Source organism: Lepidochelys kempii, chromosome 3 (genome assembly GCF_965140285.1).
Source record: "Lepidochelys kempii isolate rLepKem1 chromosome 3, rLepKem1.hap1, whole genome shotgun sequence".
NCBI classification, from domain to species: Eukaryota; Metazoa; Chordata; order Testudines; family Cheloniidae; genus Lepidochelys; species Lepidochelys kempii.
The window spans coordinates 60,844,123-60,860,993 of record NC_136382.1 but is presented as its reverse complement, the minus strand read 5'-3'; the positions used below and the strand labels follow the sequence as shown (position 1 = coordinate 60,860,993).

General features: G+C 46.1%; 1 protein-coding gene across 12 annotated transcripts in view; it reads right to left on the bottom strand.

Annotated features, from left to right (window-relative positions):
- Positions 1-16,871, bottom strand: part of SENP6 (SUMO specific peptidase 6) — a 158,872-nt gene that overhangs the window by 62,601 nt on the left and 79,400 nt on the right. For 10 of the 12 annotated variants that reach the window (XR_013635546.1, XM_073336489.1, XM_078852111.1 and 7 more), the window contains 2 exons: positions 14,330-14,475; positions 532-934 (listed from right to left, as the gene is read on the bottom strand). Coding sequence is in view for 11 of the 12 variants with exons in the window: in XM_073336489.1 (XP_073192590.1) it covers positions 532-934; positions 14,330-14,475 (549 nt within the window). In the remaining variant the exon portion in view is untranslated. The remainder of the gene's footprint in view (positions 1-531; positions 935-14,329; positions 14,476-16,871) is intronic. The other 2 variants (XM_078852118.1, XM_078852114.1) reach the window with 2 other exon arrangements.

Here is a 16,871-nt window from a genome sequence, read left to right as displayed (position 1 = left end):
ACAAAGTAAATATTAAGAGGCTGCTGCAGTCCAGACATGAGCTGAGTATTTGGACGAGAGAACTTCAACCATGTAGATTAAAAGAAAAAGGTTTCATTTTAGAAGTGTTATGCAGAAAGAAACAGCAAAATGTGACATGACTTGGATGTGAGGGGCAAAGGAGAGGGAGAAGCCAAAAAATCACCTTCCCTTTTTCAAGGTTGAGTAATGCATCCTCAGCAGGAATAGTCTTTAGAAATTAAGAATCAATCAGCAGCAGCATGTATTGTATTTTTAAATATATTAAGAAATTACTAATACTTTGTTTTACCAATCCAGATTTTCCTCATTCAGCATATTTTATTGTACTCATAAAGGGAGTACCTCTAAAACACAGAAGAATGCAAAGTTAAAAACAAAAAAAGAAGACCAGCAAAAGATTCCAAATGGTTGGCAGGAGACAAATGGAACCAAATATTTTTCATTCTTATAGGATATTCTTGGGTATTTGGCAAGTTCAAGTCATATCTAGCTATATAAAACCATACTTACTTGGATCATTTAGTTCAGATGGTCTTGTACTCCTCTGTCTTAAGTTTCCTGAACTTTTAGGAATTTTTGTCCCAGTTAAGAGACCAACTTTTCCATTCGGTCGCGACATAGAATGTCCTACAATATCATGACTCAGTATGATATCAACTGGACCCTTCCCACCAGCAGAGCCATAGAACTTCTGTGTGTTCAATCCTGTACCTGGAGATTTTTGCCCTGTTGAATTCTGATGTATTGAAGATCGCAATAAAGGTCTCAGAGATTCGCTTAAGGTCACAGTTTGTTTGGAGCATCTTTGCAAATCCTTACAGAAAACATTTCCATAACTTTGGCATTTGGTCTGATTTTCATTTGTCTTCTCACAGCCTGGGCAAAATGTGGAATAATCAGCTGGCTCCAAATCCTTGAATATAAAAAAAAAAAAAAAAAAAGGCAGTAAGTACAACACATGTGGTTTCAGCATTTATAGAAAAAGGTACAACAGAGACCCAGATTTTATTCTTGCTATTGAAATGTATATTTAAAAGAAACAATCACTCAGACCTATGTTATGTTATGTTAGCAATACCACAAAGAATGCAAGCCTAAAGCAAGCATTAAAGGGTAGTTTGACATTTTTGTTTTGCTTTTTAAGTGGGAGTCAAATGTCTACACTGCAACTAGACACCCATGGCTGTCCCATTCCAGCCAAATTGGGCTCGCAGGGCTCTGGCTGTAAGCCATTTTCATTGCAGTTTAGACTTCCAGGCTTGGGCTGGAGCCCGAGGTCTGAGACTCTCCCTCCTCGCAGCCCAGAATTCTACACAGCAATGAGACATGAAATCATAGCTTTCAACAATAATTGTCTTTCAGATGTCCCAAAGTAGAAGGTGTCAGTTTCTCTTTTATGTGATGTCTCAGCATGTGCTATGCTGATGATACACCCACCACTGAACCTTGCTAGAATTAGGCTCTCTTTGAAAGCAACAGGCTATTTAAGTAGATGGTACTTTTGCCTTATTTTTATTGTGCATTTGTTTTATATCCTGAATAGCACAAAGTAAATTAAAACTTAGCACAAATCCACACAATATACTAAATCTTAACATTTATGTATCTTTGACTCATGTGCCCTCTACTCATTAATATAATCTCCTCCAACAGTTATTCTAGTATTTCAAGCCCCTGAGATGTTTTAGGGGCTTACGTGTGGGGGAGGAGGAGGAGGAAATAATTCCTTCTGCCTAAAACACACCACTTGCTTATTTTAGGATAGACAATATTCAGTCCCGATTTAACGTCTTTTCTATTAATAAAAAGCATCAAGACATTTATGTCAGATATTTCATGGCATTGCAGCAGGCTCAAAATGAACTCCAGCTCCATTTGAAAAGGGAAATCCCTAGCTTTCCAAAGAGATTCCACACTTCTTCCAACCCAGAAAAGAGCTGACAAACTAACTTTTCTATATATAAAAGCATAACAATATTATTTTAAAACATTTGAGGATTTTATTATTACTCCCTCTGAACCTGCACAGTAGGATTCATGCAAACTAAGGCACCTGACTCAAAAGACAGATTCCCCCGCCACACACTTTTTTTTTTTTTTCCCATTCTTTAAACGTCTCTGGCATATACAGTACACACAATGGTATCATGTGGCATAGCACTCTAGCTACACTCACATAGAATGAGCTGCAAAGTCTGGGTCAGGATTTCACCCAATGGGAGTTTTGCCATTGTCCTCACTGAGGTCAGGACTTTACCTTCTCTCTTTTTATGCTCAGCCATGTAGCTATTTGACATTTTAAATTTGTCGCAAGAACAGAATTGTCTCCAATAATAAATTATTCACCATATTTAGCAGTTAATATGGAGTCTTGTAATTGAAACAGAAATAGAAAACAAGAGTAATACCTTTGTTTAAACGGCTCACTAGCTTTCAGAGTATATACAATATTCAACATAACTACATTACACACATTATGTACTGAATATACTGAAATGCACATACATTATGTATATCCTCCAGTGCATTCATTTGACTAGAAGACAGAAAAATGCCAAAAGGTCCAAGGATGAAAAAATTATATATGTTTGTGACATATGATAGAAAATCAATTTACTGCAAGTAGAAGTTTTAGGTCTTTAGCATGAAATTGTGCTATTTTCTCATTTCGTGTGCAAGGAGGCTCTTCTAAATTTATTTTACATTCTAGTTTTTCTCCAATCATTGGATATTTTTGTACTGAAAACAGCTCCAACTTCCCCTGACCGGAACAAAACCCAACATGGCAGTTTTACTTCTCTATGCACAATACTTATTACCAATATATCAGCAGGAATGGATAGTTGAGTGCTTGTACCTCTTATGCCAAGTTACCACAAATGATGCTCTTACAGAACCATTTGGTATATATTATGAGTGAGTTTGTAGCTTGAAAGAATAAATATTTGAAAAATGTCAACAAGTAAAGCAAATTAAAAGTTCTCTTAAGCCTTTTAGATTTAACAGGTCACATTAAAAACAACAAGACTTTACAAATAAATTTAACCTAAGTAGGTAAGAGAAAGTAAAAGGGAATATTAACTCTCCCATCCAAAAGGAAAGTTTAACAAAAAGTCAGAATTTTTTTTTCCCCCAACGGCAACAAAAAGCGGTTACCTATCTTTCGTAATTGTTGCTCTTTGAGAGGTGTTGCTCATGTCCATTCCATGCTAGGTGGGTGCACGCCCACATGCATGGCCGCTGGAGACTTTTGCCTTAGTGTTGCCTACAGGGATGGCTGTGGCGCCCTCTGGAGAGCCGTGCTCATGGCGCAGTATAACAGGCGCTGTCAGCCCTATGCCCTCTCAGTTCTTTCTTGCTGACAACTCCGACAGAGGTGCAGAAGGGCAAGTATTGGAATGGACATGAACAACCCATCTCTAAGAACAGTTATGAAAGATAGGTAACCATTTTTGTTCTTCAACTGCTTACTCATGTCGATTTCATTCTAGGTGACTCAAGCAGACTCCTTGGAGGCCAGCTCAGAGTTCACAATCTTGCAGCTTGCAGCACTGTTCTACCAAAGCTAGCATCATCCCAAGCTTGCTGGGTGAGATGCGAACGTGTGGACTGATGACCAGGTAGCAGCCCGACAGATCTCTTGGATCAGCACCCACGCTAGGAAGGCTGCCGAGAATGCCTGTGCCCTAGCCGAATGATCTGTCACGATCGCCGGCAGGGGCACCTTTGCGAACTCATAACAGTAACGGATGCAGGCCATGATCCAAGATGAAATTCTTTGGGTAGACACTGGGTAACCTTTCAGAACGGTTTGGTCCTATCCATGTAGGAGGCCAGCACCCATCTGAGATCCAGGGTATGCTGTCTGCGTTCCTTGTTCAGCGCATGGGGCTTTGGACAGAAGACCATTAAGTACACTTCCTGACCCATACGAAACTGGGCGATGACTTTGGGCAGGAAGGCCGGGTACGGACGCAGCTGGACTTTGTCCTCGTAGAAGACTGCACAGGGTGGCTCCAAAGTGAGCGCCCTGATCTCAGACACACTGAGGGCCAAAGTTATGGCAACCAAGAAATAAACTTTCCAAGAGAGAAGCAGGAGGGAGCATGAAGCCAGGGGCTCAAAGGGAGGGCCCATGAGACTTGATAACACAAGATTCAGGCCTCAGGGAGGACAGGGTCTCCGACGTGCAGGTAGAGGTGCTCCAGGCCTTTTAAGAATCGCACCATCATAGGATGGGCAAAGATCGACCTGCCTTGAAACAGAGAGTGGAACACTGAAATGGCCACCAGGTGGACTCTAACCCAAGAGAGACACAGGCCCTAGGGTGCAGTAAATAGTCCAGGACATGGTGCAGCGGGGCCTCCAAGGCCCGAAGTGGTCAATCCAAGGCCCAACACATGAATCATTTCCACTTTGCCAGGTAAGTCACCCTGGTGAAAGGCTTCCTACTGCTCAACAAAACCTGTTGGACGCCAGCAGAGCATGCTTGCTCATCCACATTCAGCCATGCAGTAGCCATGCTGTCAGGTGCAGCGCTGCCAGGTTCAGCTGCAGTAGTGTGCCGTGGTTCTGGGACAACAGATGCACCTGAAGAGGTAGCTGCAGCGGGGTGGATGCCAAAAGACTGAGTAACATGCCAAACCAGCGTTGGTGAGGCCACCCCAGGCTGTGAGGATGATGTTCATCCTCTCCTGCTTCACTTTTAACAGGACCCTGTGAATTAGGGACACCGGCAGGAAAGCGTACATCAGTGCTCCCTACCATGTATCAAGAAGGCATCTGACAGGGATCCCTTGTCCCTGCCCTGCAGGGAACAGAACACTTGGTACTTCCTGTTCTGCCTGGAAGCAAACAGGTCCACTTGGGGACTCCCCCACCTGCGGAAGATCAGGCTGACCACCTCCGGATAGAGCGACCGTTCATGGTGAGATGAGAAGGCTCTGCTGAGGCGATCTGCCATGACGTTCTTGGTACCAGGTAAGTGGGCCGTCATCAGATGAATGGCATGCTGCACACAAAAGGCTGAGGGCCTCCTGACAAAGGGCCAAAGACCTGGCCCCACCCTGCCTTTTGATGTAATACATCACAGCGGTATTGTCTGTCAGGACTGCACTACCTTGCCTTTTAGTGGGGCAAGGCGGCCTGGCAGGCCAGACAAACTGCTCAGAGCTCCTGGACGTGGATATGAAGGATTAGGTCGTCCCACAGCCAGCGGCCCTGGGTGCTGAGCTCTCCCAGATGGGCTCCCCATCCAGATCCGAGGCATCAGATACCAGAGTCAGCGACGGGGATTCCCTGCAACACCAATCGGGGATCTAGCCACCAGTTAAAGGGAAGAAAGGACACAGTCCGGTACCCTGACCACCCATTTCAGGGTGTGTCTGTTGGAAACATAGGCCGAGGCGAGCTATGCTTGTCGGGGCCATAGGTGGAGCCAAGCATGGCTAATCACATTATGTGCATGCGGCCATATGACCCACCAGCCATAGGCAGGCCTAGGCCGCAGAAAGCAGGTGGTTCTTCATATGGGAGATCAGGTCCGACATGGCCCAAAAGCATGCTTCTGGTAGGAAGGCCCTGGCCCATATGAAGTCTAAAACATCTCCAATGAACTCTATGTGCTCGACTGGCACTAACATGGACTTTTCTATATTTATTAACAGGCCCAGATCACAGCAAGTGGAACAAACAAGATCGAGGCTGCCCCACACTTGATCCGGAGACCTGCCTTTGATGAGCCAGTTGTCGAGGTACGGAAACAGGTGGACCCCCCCCAACACATGAGGTAAGCCGCTACCGGCATAATGCACTTTATGCACATCTTGGGGGCCAAAGGGCAGCACCATGAACTGGAAATGGTGCGCTCCCACCACAAAAGGGAGGAAGCGCCTGTGCCCCGGGAATATAGAAATATGGAAGTAAGCATCCTTTAAGTCGAGAGCAGCCTACCAGTCTCCCGGAACCAGGGAGGGGATGGAGAAGGCCCGAGAGACCATGTAAAACTTCAATTTCTGGAGAGAGTTGTTGGGGTGGCGCAGGTCCAGGATAGGCAGGAGGCCCCCTTTGGCTTTTGGGATTAGGAAGTACCGAGAATAAACCCCTTTCCTTTCATGTCCCGAGGAACTTCCTCCATGGCCCCCAGACACAGAAGGCTGTCGACTTCCTGAACAAGGAGTTCCTCGTGACAAGGGTCCCTAATGAGGGACAAGGAAGTGAACGGGCGGGAAGGAGGGGCAGCCGAAAATTGCAGAGTACAGCCCCAAGATATTATGTCCAGGACTCAATGGTCCGACATACCCCTCAACCAGGTCAAGTGGTATTTGAAGAGGCGGTTGATGAAAGGTGGCGGATCCGGGAAATTGACCTGGGCATCGCTCTCGACTGCTCCATCAATATGGGCGCTTCTGCCCTGTTGTATGTTTAGCCTGGCTAGGCTGTATGGGTGAGCAGGAAGCAAAACGGTGGAGACGACCAAAGGTGGTGTCCCTACCCCTTCTCCTGGTACGTCCAGAAAGAGGTTGCCAAGACCTTGGCGGTGGAGACGGCCGGAATGTCTTACGCACTGACTGTGGCGTGTGGATGTCCAGGGAACAGAGGTTTGCTTTGGCGTCCTTTACTCCATGCAGCCTCACATCCGTTTGATCAGAAAACAGACCATGTTCATCCAAGGGAAGGTCCTGAATGGAAGTTTGCATCTCCTGGGGGAGTCCAGCGGTTTGAATCCAGAAGCTGCACCTCATCCCCACCGCAGATGCCACCACTCTGGGTCCACCGCATCCCATATCATTTGCACGGCGCAGCAGGCTGCTGAGGTGTCCTCCTGCATGAGAGTGCCAAACTCCTGGGCCTGCTCCTGCAGGAGGGACTCCTTAAATTTATGGAGAGTGTCCCATAAATTAAAGTTATAGCGGCCCAGGAGGGCTTGGTGGTTTGCCACCTGAAACTGTAGACTTGCTGTTGAATAAATTTTTCTTCCGAACAAGTTCAGCCGCTTGGCCTCCTTGTTTTTTGGGGTGGAACTGAAGTGCACCTGCTTCTCCTTTTCATTGGCCTCTAAGACCACCAACAAGCCAGGGTGGGGGTGAGGTATAAAGATATTCAAAAGTTTTGGCAAGAACAAAGTTCTTGTTCTCAGCTCATTTTGATGTACGAGGGATGGAGAAGGACATCTGCCAAATAGCTCTGGCAATTTTGAGAACCCCTTCATGCACTAGCAGCGCTATATGAGCGGGGGTTGAGGCTGACAGAACAGTGTCCTCCTATTCAGCCATCTCTTCCACTTGTAAGCCCAGGTTGTCGGCTACCCACCGAAGCAAGGCCTGGTGGTCCTTAAAGTGATCAGGCAGGCTCGTGCTGGATGGGCCCGCGACTGCTTCATCAGGAGGACGAGGATGGCTGTATGGGTGGAGGGGGGACCTATTCCTCCTCCTTCACTGGGGAGGATGGCTTGGGGGTAGGCACAGGCTCTTTAAGTTCGGCCACTGGGTGTTCCTCCGGTGCCGGGCCCAGCGCCAACAATGCCAGCAGCTGCTGCTCCACAGCAGCAACCGCCAACAAGTGGATCAAGGGGGGCATTGCCATGACTGGAACACCCCAGGCGTTCCAACACTGCCACTGAGCAGACCACAGACTAGCTGCCACCGATGTTGGCTCCAATGCCCAGTCCCACTGCTGAGGCCGGGGTGACGGGCTGAAGCAGCCCTCGGTACCAGAGAAGCCCCCTTCCAGAGACCACAGAGGCTTACGAGGCCTGGGTCCGCCTACAGACCACTGAAACCAGACACTGTGCCCCGCCCAAGGAGACTGGTGCCGATGGTGCGGTGAGTAGGTGCAGTACTGAGGAGGCGGGAAGGAGATCATTACCACGGTGCCCGTGACCTGGAATGGCGCCAGGACAATGATCTTCGGGATGGTGACCAGCATCAGTAATATGGGGACCGGCGCCTCCCTCCCAGTGAGCTTCATTGAGACGAGGTGACCATGACCGCAGAGCCGGCGACCGATGGTAAGCCCTTGCCGATCTCGACGATGGCATTGGCGACTGACTGTGCTGAGGTGGAGAGCATGCCTTGTCTCGAGGGATCAGCAGCGCTCCTCTGCTCACTGAGGAGCCTTAATCGACCAACTTGCCCTCTTGGGGAGCCTTAGACAAAGCCTGCAACACTTGTGGTGCTAGTTGCACGGGCAGAGGCCTGTGCTCCTTTGACACCTGGGCCTTCAAAGGCGTCCGTGCCGGCAGGGGAGTAGGTCCAGTCCCACTCGCAGGAGACAAAGGACCTTTTGTCAGCGGACTGTCCTGACCGGGGAGGGCCAACTGTGGGGCTTTGGTGTAGGCAGGTAGCTCGGGGCCAGCTCCTTGCTCACAGCCTTCTTTGCTGATGCCAGGGAACCATACTACTCGGCCCTTTTTTTTTTTTTTTGGCACCAGCAACGTGGAGCGGTGCCAGGAGGGCCCCAGTGCCAATGGCGCACTTGGCCAATGCCGAGGTGCTGGGAGCCTCATGCCGAGATGACTTGAATGCCAGGCGGAAGGCGGACTCCAAGCCTAATGTCTCTCTCCTTCTGTGTGCAAGGCCTAAGGTTCCTACAAATGCGGCACCACTTTAACATGTGCTTCCCCCAGGCACTTGAGACAGATGCTGTGCGGGTCGCTAACAGGCATAGGCCTGTTACAGGAGTCGCAAGGCTTAAAGCCCGGAGACCCGGGCACAAAGTCCCTGCTGGGACCTAACTACTAACACTAAACTACCACAATTAACAGGTAATTAACACTAAAGATGACTATATACAAAGCCAAAAGGCACAAAGTCCAAAGGAAGTAACTGCAATTCCTTGACGAGCAAGGAAGGCACTCTGACCACCATGGGCAGTAAGACGGAACTGAGAGGGCACAGGGCTGGGGGCACCTGATATACTGCACCATGAGCGCGGCACTCCAGAGGGCATGACAGCCAGCCCTATGGGTACTGCTAAGGCAAAAGTCTCCGATGGCCATGACGTGGGAGCACACACACCTAGAATGGAATCAACATGAGCAAGCACTCAAAAAAGAACAGATTAATTTTTATTATATTACAGATCAATATCTATGGAAAACTACCATCTCAAGGAAGGCATTATCTATCTTATTAATAACTTTTATTCTCTACTGTCTGAAACACTAAAAAGTAACTCTTGTTTACCAGATTCCTTTTGTTTTAAAATACTAACACACTGAATTACTACTATTATTTAATATGGAACACAAACAAGTATTGTAAATTACTGGCATTTTCGGGTTTTTCAAAATATAACTGATCATGTTAAAGTACGGGAAAGGATTTAAATAATTTAGACTATGACCTCTCATCAGAAAGAGGAGCTTACTTACTTGTAACTGGAGGTTCTTTGAGATGCCTGGTCTCTATCTCTATTCCACTGAGAATTATACGCATGCAACATGCATTTGGAGCTGGAGATTTTGAAAGTAGTAGTGTTGTTTGGCCCAAGCATGTAGTCCGCCTCATGGTTTCATCCAAAGCGATAAAAGGCGGGGTGAATGGACCGCACCCTCAGTTCCTTCTGTACCATGAACCAAGGGGAAGGAAGGTGGGATCACAATATAGATAAGGACCACACATCTCGAAGGATCTCCAGTTACATGTAAGTAACCGCTTCTTCTTTGAGTTATTGTTAATCACCCTCAGTGGAATATAATAGAGACAAACATTACCTAGTTAGGAGGAAGGTGGAAGGAAGATGACAGAACGGTGCAGCAGAGAACAGCCACACCAAATGAGGCATCTGTCGCAGAGTCTTGCACCAAGCCGTAATGGAAAGAAATGGTATGTACTGAACTCCATGTGGCCGCCCTACATATGTCCGTAAGCAGCACGTTGCTAAGCGTGGCCATAGTGGATGTCTGTGCTCTCATGGAGTGGGCTCATACCCCAAGGGGTGGAGCCAGTCCCGATAATCGATAGAACATAATCGAAACCCACTTAGAAATCTGCTCAGGGGAGATGGCTTGCCCCTTAATCCGCTCCATTACACCAATAAACAGTCTAGGGGACTTCCTGAATGGCCTCATCCTCTGCAGGTAAAAGGCCAGGGACCTCTGGACATTGAGAAAGCGAAGGCACTGTTCCTCCTCGGAGGACTGCGGCTTTGGAAAGAAAACAGGTAAACGAATGGTTTGGTTGAGGTCAAAGCAAGGAACTGCTTTGGCAGAATCTTGGGGTGCATCTTATAGAACTTGGTAAAATGGGGTGGGGGTCCATCATCATGGCCCCCAGTTTGCCTACCCTTCTCACAGAAGTAATACCTACCAGGAAGGAGAGGAGACACAGTGAGCAAGAGGCCAGAGGTTTGAAGGACAATTTCATCAATGCCGTGAGGACAAAGTTGAAGTCCTACTCGGGAGCGATGGATTGAATGGGAGGATAAGTTCATAAGAGACCCTTCCAGAACCTTGCAGCAAAGGGGTGCATATAGACAAAAGTCTCCTCCACAGGTGGGGGTGAAAACCACTAATGGCCACTACATGCACATTGACGGAGTTGAGAGCAAGTCCCAACGCCTTCAGCGATAGGAGATAGTCCAAAAGGAAAGGAACATCCACAGCCTCAGGAGTAAGATCCTTCTGCTGGGCCTAGGAGGTGAAATATTGCCACTTGGCTCGACTGGACTGTCTTGTGGATTTTTTCCTGCTACTTGAAAATACATCTTGTACTGCTGACAAAATACTTCAGTTCTAGCGAAGATACCCATCCAAAAAATCAAGCTCTAAAGAGCAGCGCCTGTGGATAGGGGTGTCTGATCCTGCCGTTGAGTTGCATGAGCAATTCCAGAAAACCCAGGAGCAGAAATGGAGGACATGCTGACATCTGGAAGAGAGAAAATGAGAACTGAAGAGGACAGAACAGGGCGATCAGGATGACCGTTGCTCTCTCCAGTCTGATCTTGAGGAGGATAAGGGACAGAAGCAGTAGAAGAAGAGAGGCGTAATTTGATGTGGTCCAACCAGCGTATGACTAGGACATACGCAGAGCCCTTCCCTGGAGCAGTACTGTATGCATTTGCTGCTGGTGTGGGAGGAAAAGAGGTCCCTGGTTGGAGTACCCCAGCAGTCAAAAAATGTCATTGACCACAGAGTTGTAGCAGTTCCCAATTGTGGTTGGTCACGAATTTCCTGCTAAAAGAGTCTGCAATCATGTTCTGAGTCCTCGGAAGATAAGCTGCTGACAACAGGATATTGTGTGTGATGCACCCAGTTCCACAAGTGAACCGCCTCCGCATGAAGTGCTGGCGACTTTGTGCCCCCTTGCTTGTTTAAATAGTAAACAGTGGTGGTGTCGTTTAACATGATAACACCACGATGGGAGTAGACAGACAGGAGACATGCACAACACACTCTCCTTGCTGCCCCAAGTGCATGCTGGATTCCTGAGCAATCCAAGTTCCTTGCGTCAGGTGCTAGCCCATGTGCTGAGCGATGCATCTGTAACGATCATTGTGCATGGGGAAGACTGAAGGAAGGGTATCCTGGTGCAAACTTGAACTAGTTTTTCCACCACTGAAAACAAGGAGAGAAACTTGGGTGGTGGAAGGGGACAGAGAATGGGACAGTCAGTAGAAGGTCCATGGAATGGTTCGTAGGAGAACAGGCTCTCTGTAGGCACAGCTGCGGGCAGCGGAAGCAGGGACAAGCGAAGGAGGTGACATACGTGCACATTGCCATGTAGCCAAAAAGGGAAAAGCAAATTCAGGCAGAAATTCTGGCAAATTCTGAGGACTCAGAACGAGAAGAACTGGAAGTCACCATAGTAATCAGTTCTAGCAGGGTCTGGAATCTGTCCTCTGGTAGGGTAAGCACATGCAGAGACCGCACTGATGCATGGCCCAATGAACTCTAAGGACTGTGTGGGGTCTAATGTCAATTTTTTTTCATTTATGCTCAGCCCCAGGGAGGAGAGCAGTAGAAGCAGCAAGGAGGTAGATGCTTGAGCCTCCTGTTTGGATCATGCTGCTAGCAGCCAGTCATCGAGGTAGGGGAATATAAGGGCTGGTCTACACTACCACGGTAAATCTAGCTAACTTACGCAACTTCAGTGACGTAAATAACGTAACTGAAGTAGACTTTGTTAGATCCACTTAACGCGATAGCTACATGGCGCTGTGTCAATGGGAGTGTGTCTCCTGTTGACTTCCCTTATGCTTCTTGGGGAGGTGAAGTACATAAAATCAGTTGGCGAGTGCTCTCCCATCGATTTAGCGTGTTTTCACCAGACCCACTAAAATCGACACTCGCTGCAGCGACTGCAGCAGGGCCAATCTACCGGCAAGTGTAGACATACTCTAAGGATCCCTCGCTGCTGGAGGTGGGCCACCACTACAGAGAAAACCTTGCTGAAGACCCATGGAGCACTGACGAGTCCAAATAGTAGAACACTGTATTGGAAGTGTCGAGAGTCTACCACGAATCTCAAGAACCATCTGTGAGTAGGATGAATATGTGGAAGTAAGCGTCTTGCATATCGAAAGCTGTAACCCACATGCCTCTTTCTAGTGAGTGTATAATTGGTTGCAAGAATGACCATAGAAAACTTTGGCCCACGTTTGAAGTGGGTGAGATGACAGATCTAGGATTGATTTCCATCCTCCTTTTTTCTTAGGTACCAGGAAATAAGTGGAATAGAACCCGGTGCCTCGAAAGGCCATGGGAACAGGTTCTGTCGCTCCCCTTTGAAGGAGGGCATCTATCTCGAGGGCGAGGATACTGTCATGAGAGCGGTCTCAGGGACAGGACAGGTGATGTGGATGAGGTAGTATCATGAACTTGATCACATAGCTATGTCGAATGGCATCCAGAACCCAATTGTCCATTATCACACTTCAGGCTGGTAGAAAGAGTGGTAGACATTCCCCAAAAGGAGTGGGTTGTATGTATGGTGGAATGCAAGGTGGTTGTTGGCTCTCTAAATGCACTCAGAAATATCACTTATGCAAAGACTGAGTACACAGTGTTGAAGTCTGCGCTGACGGACCAGGTGGATGGGATTGTTGGATTTTCTAATTCTTAAGAGGGGGCTCGTAGGGTTGCTCAAAAAATTGAGGAGTTCTGAACTGTTGTGCAAGGGGTAGGTGGTAGAACTTGCATTTGGGTGCTGGTGTGTATGTGTATACACACACACACCCAGTGACTACAGAGTAGCTCTGGAGTCCTTGAGGGAGTGCAGGGACTCATCAGTCTTTGGATTGAAGAGGAGAGAGTCATTGAAAGGAAGATCGTCAATGGTATTCTGCACCTCCCAGACAAATGCAACCAGGATTCTGTTCTCATGATGATCCCTGTGACCACAGAGCGTGAAGATGTGTCCACCAAATCCACCACGGCCTGGAACATCGTCCTGGCAACCAATTTACCTTCCTCTAAGATAGTATGGTATTGGGCAAGGTCCTCCTGGGGAAGTTTGTCAGCAAAGTCCACTAACTGGTCATAGTTCAGAAAGTCATATTTTGCTGGTAAAGCAAGGTAACTGGAGAGCCAAAACTGAAGGCTGGCTTAAGAAAAGACCTTACAACCTACGAGGTCCAATCTCCTACCCTCCTTGTCAGTTGGGGTAGAACACAGATGATGTTGCCTGGCCTGTTCCGTTGCTGCTTGAATAACCAGGAAATTGGGGGGTTGGGTAAGAAAAACTCAGCTCCCTTCACCAATAAATAACATTTCTTTTCCACCCCCTTTTGAGGTGGGTGAACAAGTGGCTAGAGTATGCCAGACAGCGTGGGCCTGTTGGAGAATAGCATTGTTGACCAACATGCTAACTATATACAAGAATAAGAGTCTTTTTCTGTGTTTTAGAAAGTACATTCCAAGAGATGAGAAAACAATTGAGGCTCCAAGTCCTACCTCGTGGCAGTGAGAAGGAACTGAGGGCAGTCGGTCTGCCCTGCCCTTTATCACCTCAAACGAAATCAAGGGTGCATGCGCAGATCCAGGGTGCAGTTGCAGACCAACTGACACTACTACTTTCAAAATCTCCGGATGCATGACACAAGCATATTAGCCTCCACGGAATAAAACAGGGATCATCACTTGAAGAAATAAATATTATAAAGGTATACACAGTACCAATATTGACCCTTTACAATTTGGATGTATCAGAGTGGTAGATAAACACATTTAAAATCACCAAATCATTCCCTTCTCAGTTACAAACACTTTTAAAACTAACTATTTCCACTCCGAAACTTGAGCTGTGTCTTACTAATGCTACTCGTTTATGAAGTTAAAATAGAACTTTTCATTTTGTATCTAACCCACCTCTAAGTGGGTTAAACAGTTTTTTGTAGCAGAAGAAAGAGGCAAATCAGATTGACATGAACTGCAGTGACGTTTCTGTTGTACCTTCCTCTTAATTTCAGATTCCGATTCTGATCCTGACTCTTCTGTGTTCTCCATTATACTTTCTATGGGGCGGAAAAAAAAAAAATCAAATAAATTAACAAAGAAATCAGTGTATTAGCTTTAGATGCAGAAAAGACTTTTGACAGGAGTGGGCTGGAGGTATATGTTTTACACCGTAGAAAAATTTGGATTGGAACCCATATTTAGTTCCTGGATCCAACTGTTATATTCTTACCTAGCCCCCCATATCACAACCAACAATGTGACCTCTTCTGCCTCTTCTGGGGTACTAGAAAATGGTGTTTGCTGGCCCCATTTAACTTTTTTATTTGGCTCTTGAGCCCCTGGCAATAGTTGTACAAGATCATTATGATATCTGAGGCATACAACTTGGTTCCATGGAGTATAAATTGATGTTATATGCAGACAATACCCCGTTCCATACATCGAAAACCAGAAACCATTATTCCAATCTTTCTATCATTAATTCAAAAATTCAGAGCAATATTTGGTTCCAAAATAAATTGGGAAAAATCAGAACCACTTCTCTGCTGTCATGTAGTTGGGCTTTTTCCATAGGCAAACTGATGCAATTAAGTACACCTCTATCCCGATATAACGCGATCCAATATAACATGAATTCGGATATAAAGCGGTAAAGCAATGCTCCGGTGGGGCGGGGCTGCGCCCTCCAGTGGATCAAAGCAAGTTCGATATAACGAGATTTCACCTATAACGTGCTGAGATTTTTGGTAGGACAGCGTTATATCGGGGGAGAGGTATACCTCAATATATAAGTACCAAGAAACATTAATACATTTATCTTCAGTAGTTTAGAATCCGTACTCTGTCAAATAACTAGTTATATAAATAGGTGGCATCCACTCTGCCTGAGCCTGTAGGAAACGGTTAGTACAATAAAAATGAATATTCTGCCTGGACTACTCTATATTCTATCTATATCCCTCTGTCTAATTTTAGAAAAATTTAACAACATTGTTAGAGCCCTTCTGTGGGTCCCCAGTCAATCAATGCCCAGGACTATTACTTTAACTCCAGCTCCCTATAGCCAAAAGGTGGGTTTGCGCTCCCAGACCTATAAAATTACTATTGTGCTTTTATCATGTTACAGATGTCAAACTGGTTCCAGCATTCTAATACACTTATATCTATAGAGGAGGAAGCTGAAAGGGTATTAATGCATCCAATTCCTCCTATGGAGCTCCTGGGAGCTTCCTTTTGTCCAATGGACAAAAATAAGGTGCCTACAGTGGTGGCTGCGAAGACAGTCTGGACTATCCTAGCTAAGAGGTACCAATTTCATCCTCACCACAAAGTACCTATCAAGTGTAACCCAAACTTGCAAACTGGGGGGAAAAAACCCTATAATTACAAAAAACTAGCTGAGGAAGGGCATGAAACAGATTTCCCAATTAGTCAAAGATAAAGGCTCTTTGCTCTTTTCTAAACACTAAAGAAACCATATGACCTGCCACTCTCAGTATAGTGGCCGTCCTTACAACTAACACACTTGCTAATGTACTAGTTTGGTCTGGATGCCCTAGGATTGTCACAGGCCCCAGAGCTACTGGGGACCTTGGAAATGCTTCATAATCTCCCCAAGCCTATGTCCACTATGTATGCTTTACTAACAAAGACAAATTCCAGCAATCTGGAGTTCTTGGGAAAACATAGGAAGGAGAGTTATCACAGCCCGTAAAAGAACCCCGGTGGCAGGCATATATGTTAAAAATGCTTCTGTGGATCTCAGGCTACACCCGATACAGCAAAAGATTCTATTCAAAATATTGTCAATGCCACAAAGGTTGAGCAAGATAAGGGTCTTGTCCTCTGATGTTTGTTGGGACTGTAATAAAGAAAAAGGAACCCTGATACATATGCCATGGGACTGTCCAACAGTCAGGCAGCTGTGGAAAGAGGTGGGCACAAGAGTGAAAATAGTGCTTGGTTTCATCAACCAAATCTTAGCTGAAAGTTATATCGTAGGTTCTGTACCTACTACACTGGGAGTAACTCCATCACAAAAACTTGGGTTCTTGAGGACTGTAATGACTACCAACTGCATAATTTTACAAAAATGGAGAAGTAGGCTTATGCCCAGAATATAGCAATGCCATTTGGACCTGTATGAGTTAGCAGTGAAAGAAAGAAGAGCATATAGACATGGACAGCAATTATATGAATTTGAAGACATCTAGACTCCATTTCTTGATACATTTGGATAAAGAATGCTGAGATAGATCAGGTGGAAAGAAAGTCTGGTATTCTTTGAGCTATCAGCTTTTTCCCTTTCTTCCTCCCCATCTCCACCTTCCCTTTTTGACTATTTGTTTATGTCTCTTTTTTTATTGTTATCCCCAACATATTATGATGTTTGTGTAATAGTCTTTTATCATGCCATTCAGCCATGTAGATATGGCTGAATGGCATGATAAAT